Source organism: Falco peregrinus, chromosome 1 (genome assembly GCF_023634155.1).
Source record: "Falco peregrinus isolate bFalPer1 chromosome 1, bFalPer1.pri, whole genome shotgun sequence".
In the NCBI taxonomy this organism is placed as follows: Eukaryota; Metazoa; Chordata; class Aves; order Falconiformes; family Falconidae; genus Falco; species Falco peregrinus.
In genome coordinates, this window is record NC_073721.1 from 78,116,630 (window position 1) to 78,141,994 (window position 25,365).

The following is a 25,365-nucleotide window of genomic DNA, read 5'->3' on the forward strand; positions in this document are numbered from 1 at the left end:
CAAATACAGTATGCGGATACTGTCTGGTTGGGATACATCACAATGATGTAAGAACCATTTACTTTAAAAAAGAGAGGGTGAAAATGTAAATATCTGCAGCGAAAAAACCAAGCATTTGAAAGAGGGAGGATGTTAGTTAAATCCTTAGATAACAAAACATGGCCTTGGGGGAAGGAACCATAAATATGTCAAGCTGGGACACAAGAAAATAAGCTCAAGGAGAACCAAATGGTTAACAACACTAAACAATTTGAACTATGTGTCAACAATCCTATTAACATAATAAAAGATCCACCCTGGAGCAAAGAGGGCCCCCTCACAAAGCCCTCTTCCCCACAGAACATGCAGATGAAAAGAAAAATGCTATACCTTTAAATGGAGACAAGGCTCGAAAGAACCAATGAAAATTAAGTGTGATTAAATGTAACTGTGAACTATTGCCCAAGTGTGTAAGAAGTTTGACTATGTGTTCAGAGGAGTGCTAGCTTTGTGGATTCACCACCTAGCACCCAAGACTCTGTGTGTGGATCAGCTCTTGCACACGGGGTGAAGAACCCAGATTTGGGATAACACCATCACACCGCTGTGATTTTTATTTTGTTCTACTCAAGGTCAGAATAAACCAGAAAGCTGTGCTGACCCCCAACCCAACACGTACAATGCCTTCCTCAGGACGTAGCTCTGCCCTGGAGAACAGAGGGCAACAGCAACGCTCCTGAGGGCTGCAGGGGTTGCTGGTGAACCTGTGCATGGTGCTCCTGCAGTTGTTACTTCAAAACAGAAACTGCCTTTGGGACCAGAGATGGCAGTATGTAGTTATACCTAAAAAACACTCACTAGAAACGTGTCATGAAGCAGTAATGCAGTTTTTTTGCTCCTAACTCCATGTTTCTTAAAGTTGTGGAATGACAGGAAATGCCCAGATGGCTGGGAAAGGATTAGCTGCTTCCCCTTGCTGATTTTCAGGCACATGCGCGTGTGTGTATACTTTATGACTTGTTAAAGGTCCCAAAGGCTGGTTTCTTCTGAATGTCCAATACAAATATGATCCTGGTCTCTGGAAGAATTTATAGTTGGAAGACATGATATCAAAAGCGGTGAGATACTCAATGCTGAGCATGGAACAGTGGATGAGTTTTTCATAGGTAGTTCAAGGTACAGTGGCTGTCTGATCTCACAGGTCTACTAACCAATTCTGTGCTGGTTTTTAAGCAATAAGAAGACTATTGTTCTTAGACATGTGGGTGTATCAGGGATGGTGAAAAATTACCCAACCCATTAAAGTGGTCATAAAGCTGTGAAAATTGCAACATCATTCAACAAGAATGAAAACGTTAAGAGGGAGGGAAGTATACCTTTAAAAGTATTGTAACTACAGTTAAAAAGCCATTAACTTTGGATTCTCTTCATCATGTTTGTTGTTTTAACTAAATAGGATTAAACAATTTTACTATACAAATGAATGAAGTCTGGAGTTGTTATCACAAGAAATTTTTAATATGGTTTGTGACAAGCAATATCAAAGTTATCAACTCTCAAGCTTCATGTTGTGAAACCAGACAACTCGCAGCAACAAAAAAAGTTGTGCACTGATAAACATAGGAGGCATATTGTATTTTTTAATTAAATATGAAAACATGAGCTGTGTACATTATTTTTTCCCTAGAAAACACAGCAATTTCAAAAGTTTATCATAAAATATTTTCATGAAATGAGTGAACCAGCAAACACATGCACTTGTGTGCCTTCCCCCCTCCCGTGATAAGAGACATATGCAAATGCAAAAGTTAACAGAACAAGTGGTATTTTGTTGTTGTTTGGTTATTTTTGGAAAGGATGGAATGTAACATTGTGCTTGACTTCCTATGTCACAACAAAAAATATCTGGTGCAGTATTTTAACATTTTCTTTTTAAGTTTCAATCTGGTGGTGAAAAATACCTTTTTCTATAATAAAATATGTCTGTTCTTTTTAAAATGTAACTTTTTTGCACAAAATAATTTTGTAAACTGTCATTTCAAGGGCAAGGTAGGTGGTGCCATGTCAATGTCCTCCCCCCCACTTAAAAATGTGATCTGTTATCTGAAGCAAAACAGGGAAACACAAAAAAGAGCGGAGCAGAGGCTGCTTTGCAAAGAGAAAGAAGAGCGTGTGGGACAGGGGAGAGGGGAGGGAGCGTGTGGTGGGACAGAAAAAAGTTAAAGGTCACTTTCGCCATAGAGTGCCGTGGAGAAGGACATGTAGTCCAGGGCACCAGGTACAGCATCACGGCCATTGTAGGGTGCCATTCTAGCAATGCAATATTCAGCCTGATCAGGAGGCAGTTCCCGCCGTAATTCATCCACAGTGATGTAGTTCTGCAAAGAGGACAAACAATAAGGTGATTGTTACTTTCAGAAAACTGACCTTCCTCAGAGCGACAACCACCCCCTGCCCCTCCAGACAGCAATCGGGGCCGGGACCCAACAACTAGACTAGCAGTGTACACCCACGTGGGGAGCTCTGTGCATACACCTTGGGAGGAAATGCAGTCACTGCCCACTGTTTGGACAAGAAAACGATTTTTACAACAGAAAGAGATTGTTTTTGCAGGAGAGATGCCAGCACACCTAAAGCAAAGACCTAGAGGTAAGTAAGGCAAGTTGTTGGTGTAAGACTGTGCCTTCCTGTGGAGGTAATTGGGTGAAAGCAAATGGCAGGACACAGAAACCTGGGAGCTGCCGATCCCTCTCTTCAGAGCAGGGAAAGGAGCCATCCCCACTAGCTCTGGCTGGTAGCACCAGCGCAGGCAGCAGACAAGCAAACACTCTGTATTGCTTCTGCAGGTCCCCCAACAATCCCTGCCTTTCACAGCAGACGTTTTTAATAAGCAAGCAAAACTTCTTATGTAAATTCAGCTTCTGGAGACTCACTGGGCTAGCTTGGCTTCTCTCCATGCGGCAGGTAACAGTAGCTGCCTGTTTGCTAACCAGTATGTTGTCTTTAGCTGACTGACTCATGGGCATTTGCAGTCTGTCTGAACAATGCTTCAGGTTTCACACCATCTCCCTCCCTCCTCCGTGACTCCCCCCCGCGCCTTTCAGTTTAATGACTGGAGTGAGTAAGAGGTATTTTTCTTCATAATGAAGTACTGTCTGATTCATGTTACAGTCACTAAAGCATATTAAACACTGACAATTATATTTAACGTACTGTACAGAGTAAACGAGTTAATAAGCAATACTGCATCCAAAAGTACCTATTTATTCAGCGATTAGCTTATCTAAATAATGTGGAATTTTCATGCCTTGAAAGACAATAGGACTGGCTTCGGTCAGGTGCCTAAAGGACCAGTACCGTAGTTTTCTACAGTAATGATTTTGAAAAGATTATTAGTGAAACATGGAAACCAGTACTGGATTTAATGGTAACTCATTACAATTTCAGAAATGGTATCTGACATTTAAAGTGAGATGAAAAAAATCATTAGCAAATATAGAGATATATTAACATTACATGAAGATGTTTGTTCAATTGCATAAAAGATTAGTAGGGACTGTTATAAGAAAAATAAGATGACAATTTTTATCAGCTGGTTCCACTGATGATGCAAATTTTAAAAAGTTAATACTTTTAGCATCATCCAATTTCTGTGCTTAAAAGATGCTCTCTTGCAGATACAGATATCCTCAATGAAAATCTACTATTGGTTATGTAACAACTGATAGTGACACATCTATATCTGAGAAAGGTCATCTCAAGTTTACAGCCATCAGTAATTAATAGCTTTTCAAGACTAATCAAGAACCATCTGTTGAATTTTTTCATACATTTTAAAATGACAAAATGTAACCAAGCTCTTAATTAACTTTTTAAAGCAAGAGTGGGGAGCAAAGTTCTGACTGACAACTGAAGAGGACTTTCAAGTGCCTTGGCAAGGCTGCTCATTAACCCACACTTAAGCCTTGCACTCCTCCAGCACTGCACAATGGTGGTGTGAAAATACCCTCCATGCTAGAGGGTGCTTCCCTCAACACTTTCTCTCAGTGACAAGAGAGAAAAAGAAAAGCAGGAGCAATGCAGATGCAGGTAAGGAAGGTGTGGAGCCTGACCTTATCTCCAGCCAGGATCTTGAAGGAAGCCATAACCTGGTCAGCGGTATCTGTATCTGCTGTTTCCCGGGACATGAAGTCAATGAAGGCCTGGAACGTCACTACACCCAAACGGTTAGGGTCAACGATACTCATGATGCGGGCAAACTCTGCCTCTCCCTGGAGAACAAGAGAGTCATGTAAGCCTGGACATTTTGGCAGCAGTGCTATGAAAGTGAGGAGAAACTGTTCAGCAGTGCATCTCACAGCTAGAAAAACAAAGCCAAATGGAAACCACTTTTTTTTTTCTCTGTTTTCTTAAGCAGGATATTCTTTTTCAGCTTGCTGTTGTGTACAAATGTTTCCCACTCATTTGCCCTTTGGAGTAAGTGTCACAGCTGTGCCCTAGGATAACATCCATCTCCATCCAACTCTAGGACAATGCTCCTATCAGGAAACAGTATCACACAGAATTCAGGGAATCATGCAAATTTCTGTGTAATATATGTTGTCCTAGATGTCTGTAGCAGTATTTGAAGGTCTGCATTCCTCAAATCCTTTTATTTTTCATTTACTAAAAGAAAACTTCCACAGTTCTATTCAGCTGCCAGAACAGAAGCTCCCAGAAGAAATGTCTCTGGGGTCTTTAATAGTATCTGGTTCATCTTAACTAGACAGGCTTTGGAAAGAAGGACTTGCATACCTGGAGTGGCACAGGGAAATAGCCTTTACAGGGAAGATCCTACAGAGGAGTTCGCTACATAAGTCAAAACTTTGTAGTGTAATTTTCTGCATTTTTTTTTTTTTTTGCATATAAATGGAAGATCATCTATTCTCATCTTTGGGACTCTTTCCTCCCCAGGTAAGGAGGAAGAGAGAGCAGAGCTGAATCTTCTCCTGGGAACAGGCTCTTTAACACATCTAGAACAGTATGCCTTCAAGAGTAATTAAGGTATCTAATCAAATGTTACTGCAGCTTGGCACTCTACACTAAAGAGTCTGTATTTATACTGGGCTGATGAGTAAGATGAATAAACACTGCTTTGCCTGACAGCAGGAGCAAAGATACTCTGAGTACAGCTGAATATTTCTGCACTACTCTTTTCCTGCCCCTTGATGAGCATCAGTCGTTGCTGAAGCTCTTTCTATTACTTATTGTGCCTCTGAAGGTGCCACATGTTACCGTTCTGACTATGCAAGTACTCTGGAGAGGGAAAAGCTATGGGGAGGATGACTAGAACTCGAACTTATATGTACAGGAAGAGAGATGTGAAATAAATAGTAGGAATGAGAGGAGCAGCATTTGAGTGTATTCAGAAATCAGGTCATGTGTATTTCTAGATGAGTTCAACTGATACTTGGGGCTGGGGAGGCTGTGTGCACTGTGCAGAGTGCAGGAACTAATACAAGGAAGTTTACCATTTCTTCCACTTGTAGCTACTCACTTCGATAAATGTAGTGCTTATTTGAAATACACAGGAATTAGACAATTATTTCCATTTTTTTTACCTTCAACTACTGCTGTGAGACAAGAATTTTACATGTACAACTAATCTAGATTAAACATCCATTGCTGATAATTCTGGAAAATAAGGCTGTATTTACCTTGATTCACTACACATTCTCCCTTTAATTTTGAAGATGTCTACAAGAATCACTTTGAACAGGAGTGACAGAGGGCTCTACATTACCATATTGTAACCCATGGAGATAAGGCAGGCTCGGAAATCTTCACAATCCATCATACCAGTCTTCTTCTACAGGGAATGATGAAAAGATGGAAAGATGGAAAAAGCCAAGACAAAAAAGGGAGACCAGTCCAGGGAGAAATGAACCCACATGAGATATTACAAAGAATGAGTTTCAGGAGGGAAGAGAGGGAAGGAAGGATTTACAGACAATGAAAAGCAACAGAGGAGAGGTAGTTTGTGAAACCAAGAAGAAGCAAAGGTGATTTTGGACATGGAATAGTTTATACACAAGGAACATATTGACGATGAAAAAAAAGAATGAATATACCAAGCAAAACAGATTGAGGGATGGACAAAAAAGGGAGTGTGAAGTGACACAGAAGTAAATGGAATAATTTCCAGACATAAAAGGATTTTTCCCAAGACAAACAATTAGGGAATTAAGAAGGAATAGATATCAAAGTACATTTAAAGAGGAAGTAGTATAGAAGAGTGATGTGTATATATAGTCAAACACAAGAACAGCAATGACAGATGGATTAAGACAAACAAGAAAAGAAAGGAAAAACTGTTATTTTTTCACAGTTTAATATCTGGCTGTGTTCACCACTAGCATTCAGTACCTGTGCATCGTTTCCAATATCGTAACCCAAGCTGATGAGACAGGCTTTGAATTCCTCAGGGCCAAGTGTGCCGGAGTGGTCCTGGTTATGCGGTGTGCGCCAGGCAGCAGGACATGCAGTGCCAGTGGGGTGATGGTGTGGGGCAGAAGGAAGGGGGACAAAGAGGAGATAAAAGGGAGGTGAAAGGACAACAAACAGGTGCACCATGCAGTGGGTGAGGAGAGAGGGAGAGGAAGAATGACATGCAGATAGAAAGACAGGGAAGAAAAATAAAAAAAGTGCACAACATTAGATATCACAATGACATTTCAGGATGTGCTAAAAATGCTCTTGGAACAGCTCCTCCTCACAGAGCTCATCACATCTTGAGAGCATTTGAATGACAAAACCAGTTGATACTCAGAAGCCTCAAGATCTCCATCTCCCGAGTGAATTACTTGTGTCACCACTTGTTATCCATGGTGTCAGAAGCCCTGTGTTTGACTAGTAACCCAGAGTGCAGGTAAGCAGGCAGAGGCAGTGAGAAGCATTGCCTTAATCTTCTAGTCAAAAGTCCCACTAAAGGAGTAGGTGAGGGCAGGTATGTTTGGAAACACGCCCAGGGAAGCTTAGCTGTCAGGGCATCCCAGGAACAGACAAGGAAAAACAGCTGAAGCTCAGGGGAGCAGTGTTATGGCTGTATTTGTGAGACCTGCACATGAGCCGAAGCTTTGACTGGCAAAGCTATTTCAAGTGCTCAGCTCTGCAAACAGCACTGCTGTACAGCACAGCACTACACAGCTTGGCAGCTGCTCTTCCCTTTGCTCATTCCCCACATCCCCCAGTGTCTGGATGTACCCATCAAACTATACGTGAGCTACCACGCGAACTGAGACTCCCCATCCACCCTGCAGAATTTTAGCTCAGGACAGCCCCCAAGCACTGAAGAGGCTCTGCCTGCCGCCATCATCTCTGGCCAGATCAAGGAAGCTACAAGACAGGATGGTGGGGCCAATTCCAAGCAACCTTCCTCAAAAAAAATCAGCTTTTGAGGTCAGCATTAAGCCTTCGTAAATCAAAACACAGCTGAAGATGGGAAACCCATGTTCTCTATACGTTATCATACAGACTGGTGTGGAGCAAGGGGCAAATGATATGAAGGTCAAAATATAAAATCTATAGGGCTTTATGGGTTCCTCTGCTAAGAAAAGAAGCCAATGGTTTTTGTTAGGCAGCTAGAGAAGGGCTGAAACAGCCAGTGTTCAGCAATCTGAAAGTGTTGCCAGTCTCTGAGGGCAGACTGCAGCCCTGTTCTATGGAGACCTTTCACACACTCTGGCTGGCGTAGCAAGTGGTGGAGAGCAACCTATATTTGCATCACTGACTTAGTATCTCTGCAGGCTGCTCACGGCTTTCCAGACAACATTGAGGGGTTGATAATGGAGCCAGTTTCAAGCCTGGGCTGCTGTCTCTGCTTCCCTGCATGACACCTTTGTGACTTGGGTTGTAGAAGGAACGGCTGCAGACAGGCTGGCAAATTGAAGGGAGGAAAATTTCCTTTAAGGAATTCGAATTCCTTTCTTACTGCATGACTTAACGCCTTGGCATGTGTTTCCAAGTAAGGCAAGGCAGGCTTTACATCAGGGGTTTATCTATGTCATGCAATGCCATGGTGTGTATAGACTCTCCTGTTTGCTCCATACAAGAGCAATATTTGTTTCTTCAATACACATTTATATGATGGTATGTCAGAGTGGAGGATAGCTGCTCCAAAGAATTTTATAAATCAAGATAATAATCTCTCTCTTGGGAAGATGGGGTAGAAGTTTGATTCCCTAAATAAGCCTTCAAACTTTTCCATGCTTTAGGCTTTATCAAGAAATTTTGCAGTTTCCTGTGAAGATACACTTCTGCCAGCCTGATGATCCATTAGCAGTCTTCACAGGAATGACTGCTCCACAGGAGTGGTGTTTTTAAGGATGAAATAGCTTCTGTTGATCTAGTTTTATCACAGTGACTGTTTACTTTTTATTGCATTGTGCAGTCTACATGGAAGCTCGTAGCTTACCAAGCTGCAGTCAGCACTGACTTACCCTGTCAAAATGGTTGAAAGAAGCCCGGAACTCGTTCATCTGTTCCTGGCTGATTCCTTTGGCATCACGGGTCAGAATCTGGTTTTCCACTTCGTTGATGGTTCTAGCAATTGTTGTTAGTAACTGCTCCCAGCCCACCCGGATATGCTGGAAAAAGAGAACAGGACAATTTTTAAATTAAAAAAGTACCACTTCTGCCTCTGAGGCCAGTGGATCTAATGTGCTACTTGTTTCAAATTAAATGATCCTGGTGGCCAAGGCAGAAGTCGTCCATTTGCTCACAAAAGCTTCCTTCTCATCTGCAGTGTGAACCAACCAGATGTTTAAAATCTGAATTCTGACTGAAAAAAAGAGGCCATTTCCTGATCTTAAGAAAGCCTTGGTCCTATTGCAAAGTTCCTTTGTCTTGTCAGAGCAACACATTGAGAGCCTTCAACACAAATGAGAATCAAACCCAGTGCTTCTGGGTCTTAGTTGGTCAGAAAACTCTCCTTACTAAGAAAATAAACAAACCACAGTCCTTGGAAGACATTGGTGCTCCACTGCCTGTGCTGTTGCTTAATGGAGAGTTGGCCAGAAACCAAAAGACAAGTTTCAAAGCCCGTCTGTGTTCTGCTGGACTCATGTTGAACTCCAATTGCTTCCAAGAAACCTCAGAAAGCCAGACTCCAATTTTAAAAAGCTTTTGTTGGACTTTTTCCTTCTACCAGGCTGTGGCAGCTCAAAATCACCAGCACTCCCTTGGTCTTTCTAATCCCAGCTAATAGGTTGCCACAATTGGGTGGCAGAAGAAATGAGACCGGACAATTTTCAAGCAATACTGCTGATCTCATTCAGATTATGTCTGTTGTCTATATTTGGAAATATATTGGACTGGGTTGGCATGAAGTACAGCAAGGCAAAAAAGAAATTCAGCAACATGCTGTTTCATGCTTGGCCACACTGTCAAGCTCTCAATTTTCCTAAACCAGAACACATTGCTAGAGCTAGGTGTGGCTGATGCTAGCTGGCCACAGCAGATGAGGCTGGCTGATCTGCTGCCAAAACATTTACCTCCATGGTGTAGTTGGTGTGCTTGTTGTCAAAGATGAGCGCTTCCTGGATCTGTTGATGGTCTCCCTCCAGCTGGTCAATCTTTGGTTTGTAATTCACAATGCTTTTCTCATACTGCCGCAGGTGATTGAGCTGGTCCTCCAGGGTCCCATGCATCTCTATTGAAATGCGTCCAATCTCCTGCATTAGCAAAGCCAAAGGAGTTAGACCCCATTGGAAGGACAAGCTTCAACATGCTGGACATTTATTGCAGCTATTTCACACTCACACAGGATGATGATTAAAAAAAAGAAAAAAAAATATCTCATGGAGCAGTTACTTTAAATGAGTCAAGACAAGTGTCAGCAAAAATTTTAATAGAGCTGAACATTTTCCAAGTGAGGTGAGTCACATGAGATGTGTCTAATACAAGGATACAAAAGAAAAGGAAACTGCAGTCCACAAGCTGGTAATGTACCAAGCCAGATCTTTTTCTGATGTACTGTCTGCCACTTAGTCCCTTCATACAGACATATTTCTGTAATTGCCCTCTTCTTTACAGCTCCTGCCATCAGTTACAGCTTCATATTTTTCCACTTCATCAATTGCAATTACTTCAACTCAAATATTACCTAGAGAGAGAAGATCTCCCTTTAAAATGTCTCCTCTATATATGTTTGATATGCTAATTGTATTTATTTTGTCATGTGTATCAAGACCACTGCTGTGAAAGCAGTTACACAAAACATGCCTTTGATTTAGGGTTTTAACTTGCTGCATATAAACACAACCGTTTTAAGTGATGTTTTTTATTCCTGTACTAAAGAGTTCAGGGAAGAAAAGTACAAGCACTTTAGTAACTAGTGTCAATCTTGGGATTCTCCATATTTTCTATTGAAGTTTCTCTTGCTGTAACCTGAAGGAAGAATGACTGTGCCAGTGGTCAGGAAAGACCAAGAATAAGAATATCAGCGAAGATCACAGAAGAAAACAAGACTCTTTCAAAATCAGCAAAGCACTACCTCCATCTTTGTCTGGATCCAGGGTCCAATGACATTGGCTTGTGCACCAAATTGTTTACGGAGTCGTTCATTTTGCTGCTGGCGAGCATGTTCTTCCATCAGGGCTTGATCCCTCCTGGGAACTAGTTGCCGCACCTACAGCAAAGAGTAACAAAGTATGCAGTTTATACATACAAAGGCACATATATAGTAAACGCAGAAATTGCTGCGAGGAAGGGAGGAGTGGTGTTTGCACTGAAAACAAGCAGTCATACTGTTTAGGACACAGTGGGAAGGCTCATGGAATGCAAATCCTATCTGCTGTAGGATGCATGCTGCCAACTCATCTCAGGCCATGGAAGACGAGAAGCATCTTCCATTCACTACTATTTTGGTGGTTCGTGTAACTGAACTGCAGGACCCTGTCCAGACCTCACTTTGGTGATCTTGTTTGGTAGTAAGAACCATCAGCACGGCTGGTAGGGAGAGCAGCTGCTCTTCTAAGCTTACAGCCACAGAAGGCTGTAGAGATAAAACATCTGAAGGGCTGAATGGTGAAAAAGGATACTGACTCACATATCATACTTGCTCGTCAGGTCAACTGAGGACTGAAAGCCTCAAAGCTTTTAATTTAGCATCTTTCATTATAAAAATAGCAAGTAAAAAGGGTCTGACACCCCTTACACATTTATATGAAATATATCTTCCATTTTCCAAGTATGTGGCAATTGAGCTGAAAACAAATGGGGAAAAAAAAAAAAAGGCTCAGCAGTAAGCACGAGAGGGTAACGGAAGGGTAAATAATATACTTCCTGGGGCCCCCAGTAGTTGAGCAGCAGCATTCTTCCACACTAACTTGCAAGGTTGGAAAGAACTCACATGTTCCCATTTGCCATTGATCTCATGTGGGGTGATCGTAGTGTAAGGATTCGTTCCTGCCATGTTGACATGGTATGTCTGGACAATCTTTGAGACTTCATTGTGGATTCCCAGGATGGCCTGTCGCTCCTTGTCGGCATCTGGCAAAGTGGCTTTGAACTGTTCATGGGCTGTGGTTAATCCCTGCAGAAGGAAGGCAGCAGCAAAGGGACAGTTAAGAGCATTAGTTACTGAATAGCCTCTTCAGTAAATGTATCCCTGCAGAAGTGACTGCAAAAGCTTAGATATTCCCAGGATACAAAGCAGGCTACTCTAATACACTTTTCATGTTCTCCCAGCATCACTAAACAGGCTGTTTCAAGTAGTTAAATGATGTGAAGTCTCTTTTTTGCTCTGCTTCTGTCCCATGTTGACCAATGACAGATCACATCCCAAAAAACGGTGGAATAATTCCAGCTCATAATTTAGGGGGGGACTCTTTCTCCAACACTGCTCAGGGACTGTCCATCAGCCCCTTTGGGAAGATCTGACTACTAGCACTTCCTATAAAGCAGTCACTTTACACTAGTTTCACTAGTGTAAATGTGCCACGCTTTTCTTGTCCCACTAGGTATCCGCTACTTCTACACCTAAGATAACCCCAGATGAATAATAAGAGTCAGATTCAGTCTGATCAGAGCCAGTTAGAACTAGGTGAAGGTCTTCCAGCCAACAGCAAACTTGCGCAGGCAACATATGCTCCAGCTGCTCCTGAAAAACAGCTCCTTCTCCCTGAACACAACAGGCCCTTTCTGTTCCCCGTCTTGCCGTGGTGCCCAGCCTGTGCTCCAAGGACTGACGGTGGGGGCATGCTTGCTGGTGGTTTGTGGACAGCTGACAAGCCAGTTGGTCCTGGCTCATCTCCCACTGCTTCTACAAGCCTTTAAGGTACTTCGTCCCAGAAGCCTGGAAGATCAAGACTAGGGAAGCAAACACAGGGAAAGAGGCAGCAAAACCAATGGGGGACAGAGAGGTGTGTGCAGGGATAACTGAGGGAACAGTGTGGACAAAAGAGGGAATGAAAGTAAACCGCATGGCTGACCACTCTCTTACAACACACACGCTGTAACTACTTTTTGTAAAAGTGCTTCCTTACACGGTGACTCATTACTTTGCAGCTGCTGCGGTGGCCATCGAGATGTAATGCAAGTCTGGGGGCCTGGGAAAGATACTGCACAAAGGGATGATGGAAGTGCTTAAATGCTGTTCAGATTTGTTCTGCATTATGAAAGGCTTAACGAACGCCTTTGTTCAGGAGGGAAGGGTAGAAGAAACAAGTAGCAGCTCACTAACAGTGTTGATACCAAGCTAGGGCTATTTCACCACCCCTCTGCCCCCGCTGCCTGCATGGTGTCCTGTTGGTGTCCCATTCACCGCCGCGCTGATGGCCACGTTGCTGTCAGCCATTTCTGCCAAGAGCTAACTTGGATTCTTTTCATGAGCCCATCAAGCAAGAGAAATAGAAGTCCCCAGTGCAACCCAGGGAAGAGTAACTCCTGCTCTCAGAGGCCTGAAAATCACCGGTAGATACCTCAAGTTGCTTTCATAACACACTTTCAGAAGGGGGAAAACTGAAATACTGTCTCTGTTGTCTTGCAGAAGGCAGGAAGTCTTTCACTTCAAATGGTAATCCACCACCAAAGTGGACAATTCTGATTTTTCTTGTGTTCAGCACCGAAACCCAGCTGCCAGCTCAACACCTGCCCTCACAGTACTTCCTATCACTTAGGACCAAATTACATGGACATGACATTACATGGGAAAACTGACCTGCAGAACCTGTGAGCAACACTAAGTTCTGCTCATGTGGGTTAAAAAAACCACACAGGACCCTAAAAGATTCTCTAATTTTCAGGCTTTCATTAATAAGACTGGACTTACACTGAAAAAAACTACTTTCAGTTCTTTGTGTCCAGCTAGGATGGTCTTAATATGTTTCATACCCATTCAGATCCAGGTTTTCCCAGGAAATCAAGGAAAAACATAACAATTTTTGTTTCTCTTGCTAAGGCTCACTCACTAGACCAGAAGCACCAAAACATGACCTACAAATCTGGCACCACTAGGAAACCAGGAGACCCCCAGCTTCTCTTTATTCCAGCCTAACCGGTGCAAATGACTGCTCTGTACCTGGATCTCCTCAATGGTGTGAACAATGAATGTGTCCTGCAGGTCCTCCATGGCCCCTTCCATCCAGTTATTGAAAGGGGCAGCTCGTTTGGCATATTCCAGGTACAACTGGTCAATTGTTTCCAGTAGCTTCTCTGTCCTCTGGGTACGCACCAAAAAAGAAAGAAATTCAGGAGAAATGGTTAGAGAAGAATAATCACATAGATAGGTGGGCTGGCTGAGCTGCTCCTTCCTTTCAGACCTCCTTGGTGCTCCCAGGATGGCACTACAGTAAAAGTGTCTCTGCTGTTAAGCGCTTACACACAGGCTGGATTTTTCCCTCAGAGGGAAGAATCTCAGGTCCTTTGAAATAAAACAAAACAAGGGCAGTATTTTCAAGCAGAACAAAATTAAAATCACAGACAGGTAGAAATAAATCTGAGCATATCTAGATATCTAGATAGAAAACTATCAGAAATAGTCTGAGCAAACAAATGACACCATAATTGGGCTGGAAGGGGAAAAGCAGGCTAAATATACTGAAATGTAGCCCCCATTTACAGTCTAGGATGTTATAGGAGTGCACAAAAGAGCTGAAATTCGTTGCTTGTGCCCACCACAGCTTGCTTCCCACAAATGACCTTCCCACGTAATCCCAAAGGTCCAACTGGTAACATGTCTCACCTCTAAGGCTTCTCTACGTTTCTGGGTTAGGGCACCCAGATTATCCCACTGATCACAGATCTTCTGGCACCTGGCATTAACACTTGGAGAGTCATAATAGTCCAGCTCACTGTAAGGGGCAGGGAAAAAAAGGATAAGTCATCAAAAAAAGACCTTTGGGAGGAGAAACCCATTAGAAATCTTTATCAGCCTTGAGAACAGATTCAGACAAAGAGCTCGTGGTCTCTGCAAGTAAAGTGAGCCAGGATGACAACAGTATCCAGTTCTGGAGACGCTGTACGTTATGGTACATCAAACAGAACAGAACAGAAGAAAAACAACCACAACCTAAGGCCTTACAAACACTGGTGCTGGCTGCCTGACTGGAATAACTTTGCACTGGGGGAAGGGAGTACAGACTTTTGCTCAGACTGGGAATAAACAGATAAAGTGCAGAGCAATATGCCCCTGTACGCTGTGTAAGGACATCATGCAGGCTAACTACCTGCATCTTGTACACGAGAATGGGCAGCAAAAATTTTGTTATGAATGCAAAGAAACTGCTTAAGATTGTTCTAAGAGTTGCATAATATGGGTGGCAAGGAATAGCTAAATTATACAATCCATTAATTTCTTTAGGACAATCCCAGAATTACAGTGTAGGTTTCTCTCCTACATGCCTGACGGGGTGCTTTGCTGCCTATAGGCTGACACTCATGGAAGACAGGCTGGTAAGAATATGTCTGGGGAAAGGAGAGCACAGGGGTAACCTGAAGCTTGTGGACTTGTACAGCTTTGTGCTCTTGGTTCTGCACATGGTCAAAGAGGAAGAAACCTGCAGGCAGAGGGAGACTAGCTGAACTGGGAATCATCAGCCTCAGAAGAGAAAGAAGAGTGACTTACTGGGTCAGTGACTGACCCTGGGCCATCCGATGAGCATTTTTTTGAGCAGGAATGCAGGTTCAAACGTTTCTTATCGCCTCCTCCAGCCTTGTTTCTTCCCACCATTGTATTGCCCTCCTGAGGTGCGTGGGCACAACTGTTGGTGGAGTCTTGTGGTAAACTAGTCAGGAAACTGATTTAGGCTAAAAATAACTTCTTTGCTGGGTTTTTAATCCAGATCAGTTCCTTGATCTACTTTGCTGCAGAGCCAGCACTGCAGATGAAAGAACTGTTTCTGAAAGCTTGTCTCTTAATGCACCCCTGCTGGACCACTACTGCTGGGGAGAGGAACGTGCCGTGCCCCCAAACACACCTGGCACAGGCAGCTGCAGTTGCTTCCTCCAGACCCTCTCCATCTCCCTGGCAGTGTATCTCTGGGGGAGAAAAGGGCTCAGCCATGGTTTTTCAGGGCACAGCCTCTTTACCGAGATGGAAGATGACTTTTGGAAGGACAGCAGAGTCCACTGTTCCTACACTTTGGAAGAAATCATCTGTCCCGCAGCTTAGGGTCCAGCCTTCCCTGTCGCTCTTACAGCTGCAGCTGCTTTGGAAGTGGCAGGTCAGCTAATGCTTGCTGACTAGCCAGCCTTGGTTTTAATCTTACTGACATGGAGGATTGCCTTGAACCCTCCTCCTGTTCCAAGGTCAATCCTCCGGTGGACAAGGGAGCAATTCTGTAAATCTGTGTTGTTAAAGGAGATAATGATCTTGATCCAATAATCCTGATTTTTCAGAGAAAAACAGTCCTTCAGCCCAAGAGTACTGATCTCGGCCCAGATGCTAACTTGAGATAGGTCAGTGTGATATATAAATCTTTTTAAAATAGGAAACAAAGGCAAAGCCAAGTTCTTTAGACTTTTTGCCAAGAATCATGCAGAATTTCAAAATCTCCCTCCCTGTCCTGCAGAGGCCAGCTCTTTACCTGCCTGCTATCCCTAGCAATCAACCTCCTGCTGTGATGAGAACCCATTTCTCCTGGTAACCTGCCACTCCTCACTCCAGCAAAAGGTGTGGAGGTGAAGGTTTCCAAGCTGGGGGGCAGCAGGGGGGGAGCCGAGCTGCTCTGAGGATGCCCTGGAGCAAGTGCTGACCAAAGCGCACATGGTGCAGTACTCCTGAGGCAAGGGGCCTAAAGGTGGCAACTGTGACCACGATGGGCTCAAGCATCAGCAGATTTTTTTCCTGATAGAATAAGGAGGATGTTTTTGATAAAACAGAGCAAACCGAGAGCCTGCTATCCTCTGCTGTTCCCTTCTACTCCTGGAAAAGTATGACAGTGTTATAACTCTGAAACCTAGCAGGCACCAGTGGCAGGTCAGACTCTCGAGGGAAGGGTTCACAGCAGCGTAACGAGCTTCAAGAGGATGGAAACTTGGCTTGGGAACATAATTCTGCCGCCCCCTCACCAGCACCCACGATTCATTTGTTTTCTGGCCTGCTCTTCTGGTGCATGCAGATACTGAAGAGCAGTATCCTAGATACTGTTTGGAAACACTGGGACTTCCCAACATTTTTGTAGGGGGATGGATTTATGGCTCTCCAGAGGGCAGAGGGCAAAGCTGATTAAGCCTCCCTGGCCCCAAGGATAGGATGTGCACTGGGGTGCCGTACTTCAGCTCTTGTGCAATAGCAGCAATCTGTTCCACGCGGTCCTGGTGTGCAGCCAGGTCGCTCTCAAAGGCCTCGTGTTTCTTCAGCAGGGCCTTTATCTCCGAGAGGGTAGCAGTTTCATAATCCTTCTGCTGCAGCATTGCTTCCTTACCTGGGGAGGGAGCCAAAGGACAGGAGAATGAAGGACAGGCCCCGACGCCCCCAAAGCCAGCTCCCTGCCACCGAGCAGCCCCGAGGACCCTCAGGAGGGTATCTGCACCACTCCAGCCACCCTCCCCGAGTGCTGGCCAAGAGATGCACAGTCCTCGCTTTCAAACCACAGAGTGTGAGTTTGCCATTAACCGCAGAGAAGGGCACACAGTGCAGCTCAAGCCAGTGCTGTCACAGTTTATACTGGACTCATCTCAGTACGTGCAAATTGGGCTATGCCAGTCCTGTAAAGGCCAACTGCAGCATTTACTGTACAGTAACTTTTCCTCTGCTTTGCAGCTCTGTTCTATCCAAAGTTATCACTTTGCTAGTTAGGAAATGCTGACGTGGCTGCATGATGTAGCAGAACAGAGATCAAGCTTTTCATACATTATTTTCTAATAAAACAAGAAACAAATATAGCCTTATTGAGAGGAAAATCTCATGGAAGGACCTATGCACAATCCACCTCTGCCTCCCTACATAACGGACAGCACTGTATCAGGCAACAGGAAGCATGTAGGTTGGCATTACCATCTGTCCAGGACTCATGAATGGATGCCTTTTGCCGGAACTTCTCTGCCAGGTGATCCAGCCTCTCTAGCCTCCGGATCTCATTCAACAACCACTCCTCATAGCCCTTTTCAGCCTGCTCTAGGCCACCCCAGGCATTGTTTATATCCTAGAGACCGGAGCATGAGAAGAAAAGGCATGTTAGAAGATGGGGAGATTTGTTCATCAGCATTACACTCAGTGAGCTACATGGCTCCAGCTGGTAGCAGGGAGTGGCCGTGGGCTTTTCATCTCACAGTGTTGTGCAGACCAGTCAGGACAAAGACAAAATGCCAGACTTAAGAGAAGCAGGACTAGCAGTGTCAGGATATACCTGTCTGCACAAGAGTCCCTCTCTAAGCAACACCCCACGTGAAACTTTAACAAAACCCGGTCATGTCTGAATCAGAAAGAACGAGGCACCAAGGCATCTCCTCATAAAGGCATGCAACTTGTGAAGTCCAGGCTGAAACTTGTGAAGAGCCTCACAGTCTGGTTTTGATACAGGGAATCAGTGATCATGTGATTATCTCTTATTATGGCCTTGTTGAACTATATTCTGTAGGGTTCCTACCATAAAGCAGCTCACTCTGAAGGTGCGTATGCTCTGCCCACCCATGGGCAGAAGAGGACTCCCATTTTTTAGGCATGGTTGGGGTATATACGAGCAGTTACCCCCACTCACCGAGACCATTTTCCCTTCTGAAGGCATGAAGGCTGGCCTGTTGCTGAGCCGCAGCTTGGTCTGCAGGGTGTTGAAATTGATCTCAAGTTGGCACTTCTCTTGGACCTTGGGGGGCTTGTGCAGGCGGCGATAGTCCCGGAAGTCTTCCAGTTTCTGCTGCATGGCTTGCATGGTGTTCTCTGGGGCCCGGTTCTCCAGCCAGGGGATGGTGCGACGGATCCACTCCAGCAGCTGCAAAGAGCAATGACAAGAAGCCTTGAACTGGAAATTGTGTTAGAACAGCAGGTGTTGCTCTGCTCTCATTAGGGACGGCTTACTTCTATGTTTGCTGTCAGAAAGATTCTGCCACCAGCAGGGCTTGTAAAGAAAAGTTTGCCAACTTTGTTGAAAGTATTTGCTTTTTAATGAGCAGCCCATTCCCTACCACACTAAGTAGTACTGCTTGTTGCAGCACCGCCAATACAACAAGGCATAGCTTCCACACAATCAAGACCAAACTAGGTCCTCAGATTATGCTAAAGCTTTCCAGTTTTGTTGGACTGTTCAATAACTAAAGGATGCTGTAAGTCATATTATCTCCAGAAGTGTCTGACAGGAGAAATCAATTTCTTGCCTCCAGTTACACTTTTCCCACTGTAGCTTCCTTGAAGCCCGTGTTGCTCTTTGAATAGTCCTCCTTAGCAAACCAAACCTATCTGGGGAGCCAGCAAAATGCTAATGCAATGGTGGGCACTCTACAGTGTCAGTGCTTTTCAGACCAGGCTGAAACCGGGCTCCTGGACTATGTTTGCCTGTCTGTTCTCCATCTTCCCCTCCCTACTTATCTTCCACAAACATACTTCAGTCCACATTTGGTCACTTCTGTAGTTTCACAGCTGTCAGTCTGTCAGCCTCCTCAGTTAACCAAATGAGCTTCCAGCTTGTATCTTACACAGATTCTTTCCAACTATCAGCAAATGCATATTTCTTTCCTCAATTATCTCTAATTTCCATTCTCTCTGATCCAATTCCTGACTTTTGCAGTACATCAGCATACAATTTGCATGAAAGATGTTATGAAGTTTTATAGTCCTGAGGAATGCAAGTTAAACCAGCTTGATTTTTCCTTCATTTTCGCATTTCTGCAGCTGCTCTTAATGAACTGAAAAACTCAAAGCTGTTCTATGGAAGCTTTCTGTTTTAAAGTAGATTGCTCTTGCCTTTAAGCAAGTTTGATCTTTAATTTTTCTCAAGCTAGAAGGGGAAAAAACAATTTTCCAGGGGAACATGGGGCAACAGCATTCCCCAATATTAGTTATTAATTATGCATTAAATGCAACTCTTTTCCAATTACCACCTCCCAGAAACCAACACCTACATCACTGGCCAGTTTTTCGTAGTCTTCCATGAGCTGTTCATTTTCTTGGTTGACTGCCAGCACCTTGCAGATACGATTTGCTGCTGTCTCCGCCTGATGGAGAGAAGAAAAACAGAAGATGGCAAAGTGTGAAAAAAAACCCAAAACAAAACTCAAGGCTTGCAGCTTACCTTCCTGCTACATACCTGCAGGTAAAGTCTCCTACCTTTGGCTCTAGCAACCTGTTTGTGCTTCAAAACTTCTGTCCTGATCCCTTTGCTTTCCATCTGACCTAGAATAACTTGCTTTTTCCTTCTCAGGTGAATACATTGAACACATTCCTTCAGAGATTCTCAGCTCTACTGATCACACCCTATGTGTTGTGAGACAACCACATTTCTATGCCTTTTCTGAAGCTGCTCCTATGAGGGCCCCATTGTTTGCTTCCTACCAGAGGGACCCTGGCTGCCTTTTTGCAATGACAGGGGTGTCTGCCACCACCTCCATTCCCCTCGCCAGCATTCAGAGCTGCAACACCTGTAACTGAGTGGCCAAGCTGATGAGGCTTTCTACATGCTTTTACCCAGGAAAAAACTACCTAAACAGAGTTAATCCATACACCAGACTTTGGAAAATTCCTAATTTTGTTTGGAAGATAAAGTGGTAGATACTCCTTTTAACCTTAAACTCTGCCCAGCAGAGCTGTATTCCAGCCTTTCCTGTATTTCTGGCACTCATTACAGGGCCACCTCCTCCAGCATCTTGCCGCATGACACCTACCATGTATTCAGGGTCTTATGATCCAGCTGAGAAGAGGATATTTTTTTTCCCTTTCTAGGTAATCCTTCTGCTTACTCTCCCAAAACAAGTCTCACCAAAAAAGAGCATGTTGTTACTATTTAGGGTTTGTGTTTGGGGTTTTTTTGGTTTGTTTGTTTTTTGGTTTTTTTTCCATTGTGGAACCAAAATCTTGTTCTCTGCAGGGTACTGAACATGTTAAAACATGAATTTGGAACAAAGTAAGGATCAGAAAAATCCCAGCTATGAACTCAGGAGCAGTCTGCTCTGGAGTGCAAGGCACGCGTTTGGCACAGAGACCATACAGCAGGCTGATCCTTGCACAGCATGTATCTGTGGATATCACCTCCCTTTATCATTATCATGGTGCGTGCCAGGCCACCAAGGGTTGGAGGATGTGCCCTGATGGGTGTCAGGGGATTGCTCAGCACCCTCTTACCACAGTACAGCTATCGCCCTGGTGCCTGGGGCAGGTGCTAGAGCTATCCACAGGAACACTATGGAGTAATCCTCCTTACAGAGGCTAAGTGGAGATGAAGAGGTGAGGAAACATGCCAACACTACAGCAAACCAGTTGCAAATGCTGTGTCCTGCCCTAGAACTACCTGTGGGACTGATGTCAAAAGAAATTTTGCTGAGCTTATTGCTGGCAAGTTTCAACCTTTTTCTATCTTTAAAAGGCCTTTTATTATCTGTTTATTCAATCTCCAAGGCCATTTGAGAAGAATCCTCTAATTTTTGCAGCTGATGCGACGGCAGCAAGAATAGCAATAAAGTCATAGGCTATTAACGATGTATGGATTGCAAAGGTCCCAAGGGATCTGGCAATCTTATCCATTTGTAAGAAGCTGTAAAAACAAATATTCAGTCATCTGTCCCTTCACTAAAGTGGGCCAGCTAGCCGATACACAGATATTAACTAATTTAAAAATATATCAGAGGGACCTGCTGTACAGGAGAAAGAGCAATTTCAATCGGGGAAAAAATATGTCTGCAAGAAGTGCAAACAATGGTTGCATTTAAGAAAGCTTGTATTTTGATCTATTTTTAACTGAAGTTTGTACTTTAATGGAGTGCTTTCAGATATCCAGAGAAAACTTTATAGACATGGGATGTATACAGACAATGTCAAAAAGACATTGCCAGAGTCCTACCATGATGTGCCTAGTGACTGCAGGGAACTGGTGGTGCCAAATGTTCACCTTGATCGTCTCAGGAAAGGAATGCCCTGCATACTCTTAACTTTCTTCTTTTTACACCCCAGGAGCTCACTGCAGCAGCAGCTAGCTGTGCAGGAGGGACCCCATTTCACAGAGGCATATTTACATGTATCCAACAATAGATTTTCTCCAGCTGCCCAAGTTTTTAAATATGCGTGTGTATATATGAGTATTGAACATCTGTCCAAACACAAAAGCCCTCTGAATGTCAGCAATTACGACATTATTTGTATTATCCTAACAGCTGAAGTGTAGAGGCTTTCTCTCCCCTACCAGTACTTGCTTCTCAATGGTCCTTGCCTACTCCAGACTGCTCTATGCAACAGTGTGCTGCTGCTGCAGCAGCGGGAAAGGCTCTGTGGCCACTATCACCATTAATGTCATGAGCAAGACATTACACCGGCTTGCTCAGAGAAAGGCATGGCAAAAGGATGCTAGTGCTTTCAGGTAACCTTCCAAAATGCCTCCCACAGTACTGCTAATAAGCTGATCTGTGGCGATGGCAACCTCAGTGAAACACTTTCAGGTAAAAGAAGAATGGCATACTAAGATGTTTATGCGATGCCAAGGCAGCTCCCCCTCCCTACACCTTCATTAGTGGAGTGGAAAAAGCCATTTTGGCTTCCCCACCCTACTAAAGGCAATGATACATTTAGGATGCTCACATTGGCTCCAAACAAGCTGGGATGCCCACAAGGCATGGAGCAACACTGAGAAAATGCACCATCCTGGGGCCTGAAAGCTGCAAACCTGTGTTCTCAGAGAACCCGTGTGGGCTGATCAGCTTTAGTGCAGCACAGTGCTGACACATTATACTACTTGCACTCAAGAGACTGTAGGGAGGGCAAGCCCAGGGCATTCTGCCTGATACCACACTGCTGCGGTGTGATACAAATGTGCTGTTTTGGCAGATTCAAAATGGAAATCGGAATAGCCAAAGTAACAGTAATTGCTCTGCCTTTTGTCTTTTCTATACCTCTCAGCCCTGGGTTGGCCTGCTTAGGATAGAAGTGGAGTAAGCTGTCTCTCTAGCTCATGGATCCAGGTCTATTTGCTGAGGAGGATCCTAAAGGAAGGCATTCCCACAGTGTGTTACGTAGGTAAGATGCCTGCCTGTTGCTGCCCTCTGGTCTCAGAGGACCGCTCCAGAACACCATATGCCAAACACAATCTCTTAATAAAATGGTAAAACGTTAGTTAGAAATTTTCATCCCAGAAATCAAGTTTACAAAATATTAAGCCAACCAGTAGTTGCATGCATTTAGTGTGAAAGTCAGAAGCAGTTAGAAAACAAGCAAATGAACCAAAGCAAGTATACCTACAAATATATATATATATATATATAAAAATGGCACAAAGAAAAAGCAGCCATCTACACACACGTCAGGCTGGGGACCCTGTACCTTCAAAGGCTCAGTACAAGAGAGTGAAAGAAGCAGAAAGCAGCTCATGGGACTTCCCCTTCAGGACTGGTGGCAGTAATGAAAAATCTGAATGAAAAATGGAGCGATACCACAGTAAGTCACCTAACCGTGCAGGAGGTGGCAACACATTACAGTCTGGGCTGGGGCTGGCACTCAGTAATCACTTTGCACTTGCCCAGGGGTCTGAATCTGTCACTCAGCAGCTGGTTAATGTATGGCTAAGGCAGCTCCAAAAAGGAGCTCCACCCCTCCATCCAGGGCACAGTTGAGTTGCTGGCCCATCAGAACTGCTAAAAAAATTAATAAGCGATTAGATCTTTGATCTTTCCCGTAAGCCAGTTAAACTACATGGGACCGAAGCTTTAGTAACTAAGCAGCTCCATCTCTAGTTCTTGACCTAGCTACTTGGTTCAGGTCCTGAGGCAGTAAAAGGTTGTTTTCAGTTATCCCAGGAGACCTAGCATCCACCTAAATTGCTGATGAGAGCACGGGACCTGCTGAGCAGGTTTCCAAATTGTGGAATGGGTGCAGAGAAAAGGAAGAGACTGGCAAGAGGCACAGCTGCTCCTGCAGCAGGCTACAACCCTCCTCATATTGTGCTTCACTGTTTCCTCAGTCTGGAGTTCTTCAGGCTAAGCAGACAGCATGGAGCAGTCCCCCTGGGGCACCTGGCAAACAGCAGGCCTTACAACTGGGATGGCATGAGTTCTGAGACTGCAGCCTTCCTAGGCAAGTATCAGCTGGCCACAGCTTGCAGCCTGGTCTTAAGGTTTTCAAACTATTTACAAAGCAGGATCCTACTGGAAAAGTCACGACTACACAAATTATACCAAACAGGCAAGTCTAGTGCACTGCTGCGGGACATACTCCCAGTTCCTTGGAAACAAGGCAGCATCATATAATTTTTACGGAACAGGGCAGAGAAAAAAACAACCACAACAGCTTGAAGTAAAGAGCTGTTCCCTAACCTACTGCCTGAGTTTGCCCTCTGAAAGCCAGCATCAGCATGGTACCTGCACCAACGCTGCAACCATCAGCACTGGTTTGTACAGAAGAGATGGACTCTTCTTGGAGTGGAGTTAGCCCTCAGGCTGGGCAACACATGGACCGTGTCTCAAACAGAAAAGGCCTTGCAAGAGCAAGAAGTTGAGGCTGGTGGAAACAGGGAGATTTTACATCTGTTTGTAACAAGAAGAATGTACCCTTGAACTTTGGATTTTATTGTTCCAAAGCCTACAATATGAAATGAGCAGTGATCTTGTGGAAAGGCTGCAGGCCAGCCAGACTATGGCACTGGAGGAGCGAAGGACAGACCTTTTTCTTCTATTCAAAGTACTGCAGGGAAATTGCTATTTTGGGGGACGTTTGCCCGAAGGCGAACTGTGACCATTTAGTTCCTCTGAGGACAACTGTCCCACTGCCAGGCAAAGAGACTGGAGTAAAGAGGAAATGGAGGAAGAAGGACTTAAATTATGGAAATGGGCAAAGCAGAGGAGAAGAGAAATAAAACACACAGGAGGTTTGGGAAACAGAGGAGAATGACCGGGGAGAAGCAAGGAATGGAGAAGCGTGTGGGTTTGGGAAAGCTCAAGGCCTGGTAGGAGTGGACTTTGTGGCTGGAGCACAAAAGTGCTACGTAACCAGCTCACAGATGATTCAGCCTAGGAGGAGACCGCTGACCCAGTGGGGTCGAGCGGGGAAGGCACGATGGCGGGTCAAGGAGGATGGGCTGCGATTTCCTGGAGTAGGCTGATCTGACTGTGGTGCTTCTGGAGGTGCATCGCCTGGCCAGGATGATGCCCACTGGTGACTGAAAGGGTACTGACTCCGCCAGAGCAGATGTTCATGCACCGCTCAATGCCAGCTTTACCAAACACCTTCCCCACTGCTGGGGGCTGACAATGGAGGGAAGGAGCAGCTCAGGTCTTTTGGAAAGGACGCTGACATCACATCTCTGGCAAGCCTACAGATCGCACATCCCAGCGCATCGCTGGGTGCGTTGGGCTTCCCTGCCAGTGCCCTGGGGCTGATGGTGGGTCTGGCTCGCTCGGAGAGGAGCAGTGGGCAGGGCAGGGGAGGGGAGGGGATTGTTAGCGGTAAAGTCTCACCTTCTGCGCCCCTGAGAAGGCGTGGTAGTAACATGAGACATAGGTCATTATGGCCTTCTCATCCGGCCTTAGCGTGCCTATAATATCTGTGCAGAGAAGGAAAAGAGGTTGAAAGGATAAAGTAAGAAGCAGCACATAGAATAAAACAAAACAATCATGGGTGGCGTGAGAGGGGGAGAAAACTTCCCATCATGCATTGCAGGACAGGCCAAACAGATTTCCATGCGGAGAGCTGGGAGTTCGGATCAGAAGGTGGCTAGCAGCGTTGGCTTGTGGCTCAAAGCGGCACCCCTCCCTCCCACCCACCCCAGTCCAGGGGGA

At 44.6% G+C, this 25,365-nt stretch overlaps 1 protein-coding gene across 5 annotated transcripts in view; it reads right to left on the reverse strand.

Annotated features, from left to right (window-relative positions):
- Window positions 1-1,475: 1,475 nt before the first annotated feature.
- Window positions 1,476-25,365, reverse strand: part of ACTN1 (actinin alpha 1) — a 91,119-nt gene continuing 67,229 nt past the window's right edge. Inside the window, exons 8-21 of one of the 5 annotated variants that reach the window (XM_055803149.1) lie at window positions 25,045-25,130; window positions 19,516-19,608; window positions 18,159-18,389; window positions 17,456-17,603; window positions 16,733-16,883; window positions 14,201-14,309; window positions 13,538-13,678; window positions 11,369-11,551; window positions 10,511-10,645; window positions 9,510-9,689; window positions 8,457-8,603; window positions 5,762-5,827; window positions 4,092-4,250; window positions 1,476-2,357 (exon numbers count right to left, since the gene is read on the reverse strand). In XM_055803149.1, coding sequence (XP_055659124.1) covers window positions 2,199-2,357; window positions 4,092-4,250; window positions 5,762-5,827; window positions 8,457-8,603; window positions 9,510-9,689; window positions 10,511-10,645; window positions 11,369-11,551; window positions 13,538-13,678; window positions 14,201-14,309; window positions 16,733-16,883; window positions 17,456-17,603; window positions 18,159-18,389; window positions 19,516-19,608; window positions 25,045-25,130 — 1,988 coding nt within the window. In that variant the 3' untranslated portion in view covers window positions 1,476-2,198. Of the gene's footprint in view, window positions 2,358-4,091; window positions 4,251-5,761; window positions 5,828-6,384; window positions 6,466-8,456; window positions 8,604-9,509; window positions 9,690-10,510; window positions 10,646-11,368; window positions 11,552-13,537; window positions 13,679-14,200; window positions 14,310-16,732; window positions 16,884-17,455; window positions 17,604-18,158; window positions 18,390-19,515; window positions 19,609-25,044; window positions 25,131-25,365 lie in introns of all 5 variants that reach the window. The other 4 variants (XM_055803143.1, XM_055803132.1, XM_055803140.1 and 1 more) reach the window with 4 other exon arrangements.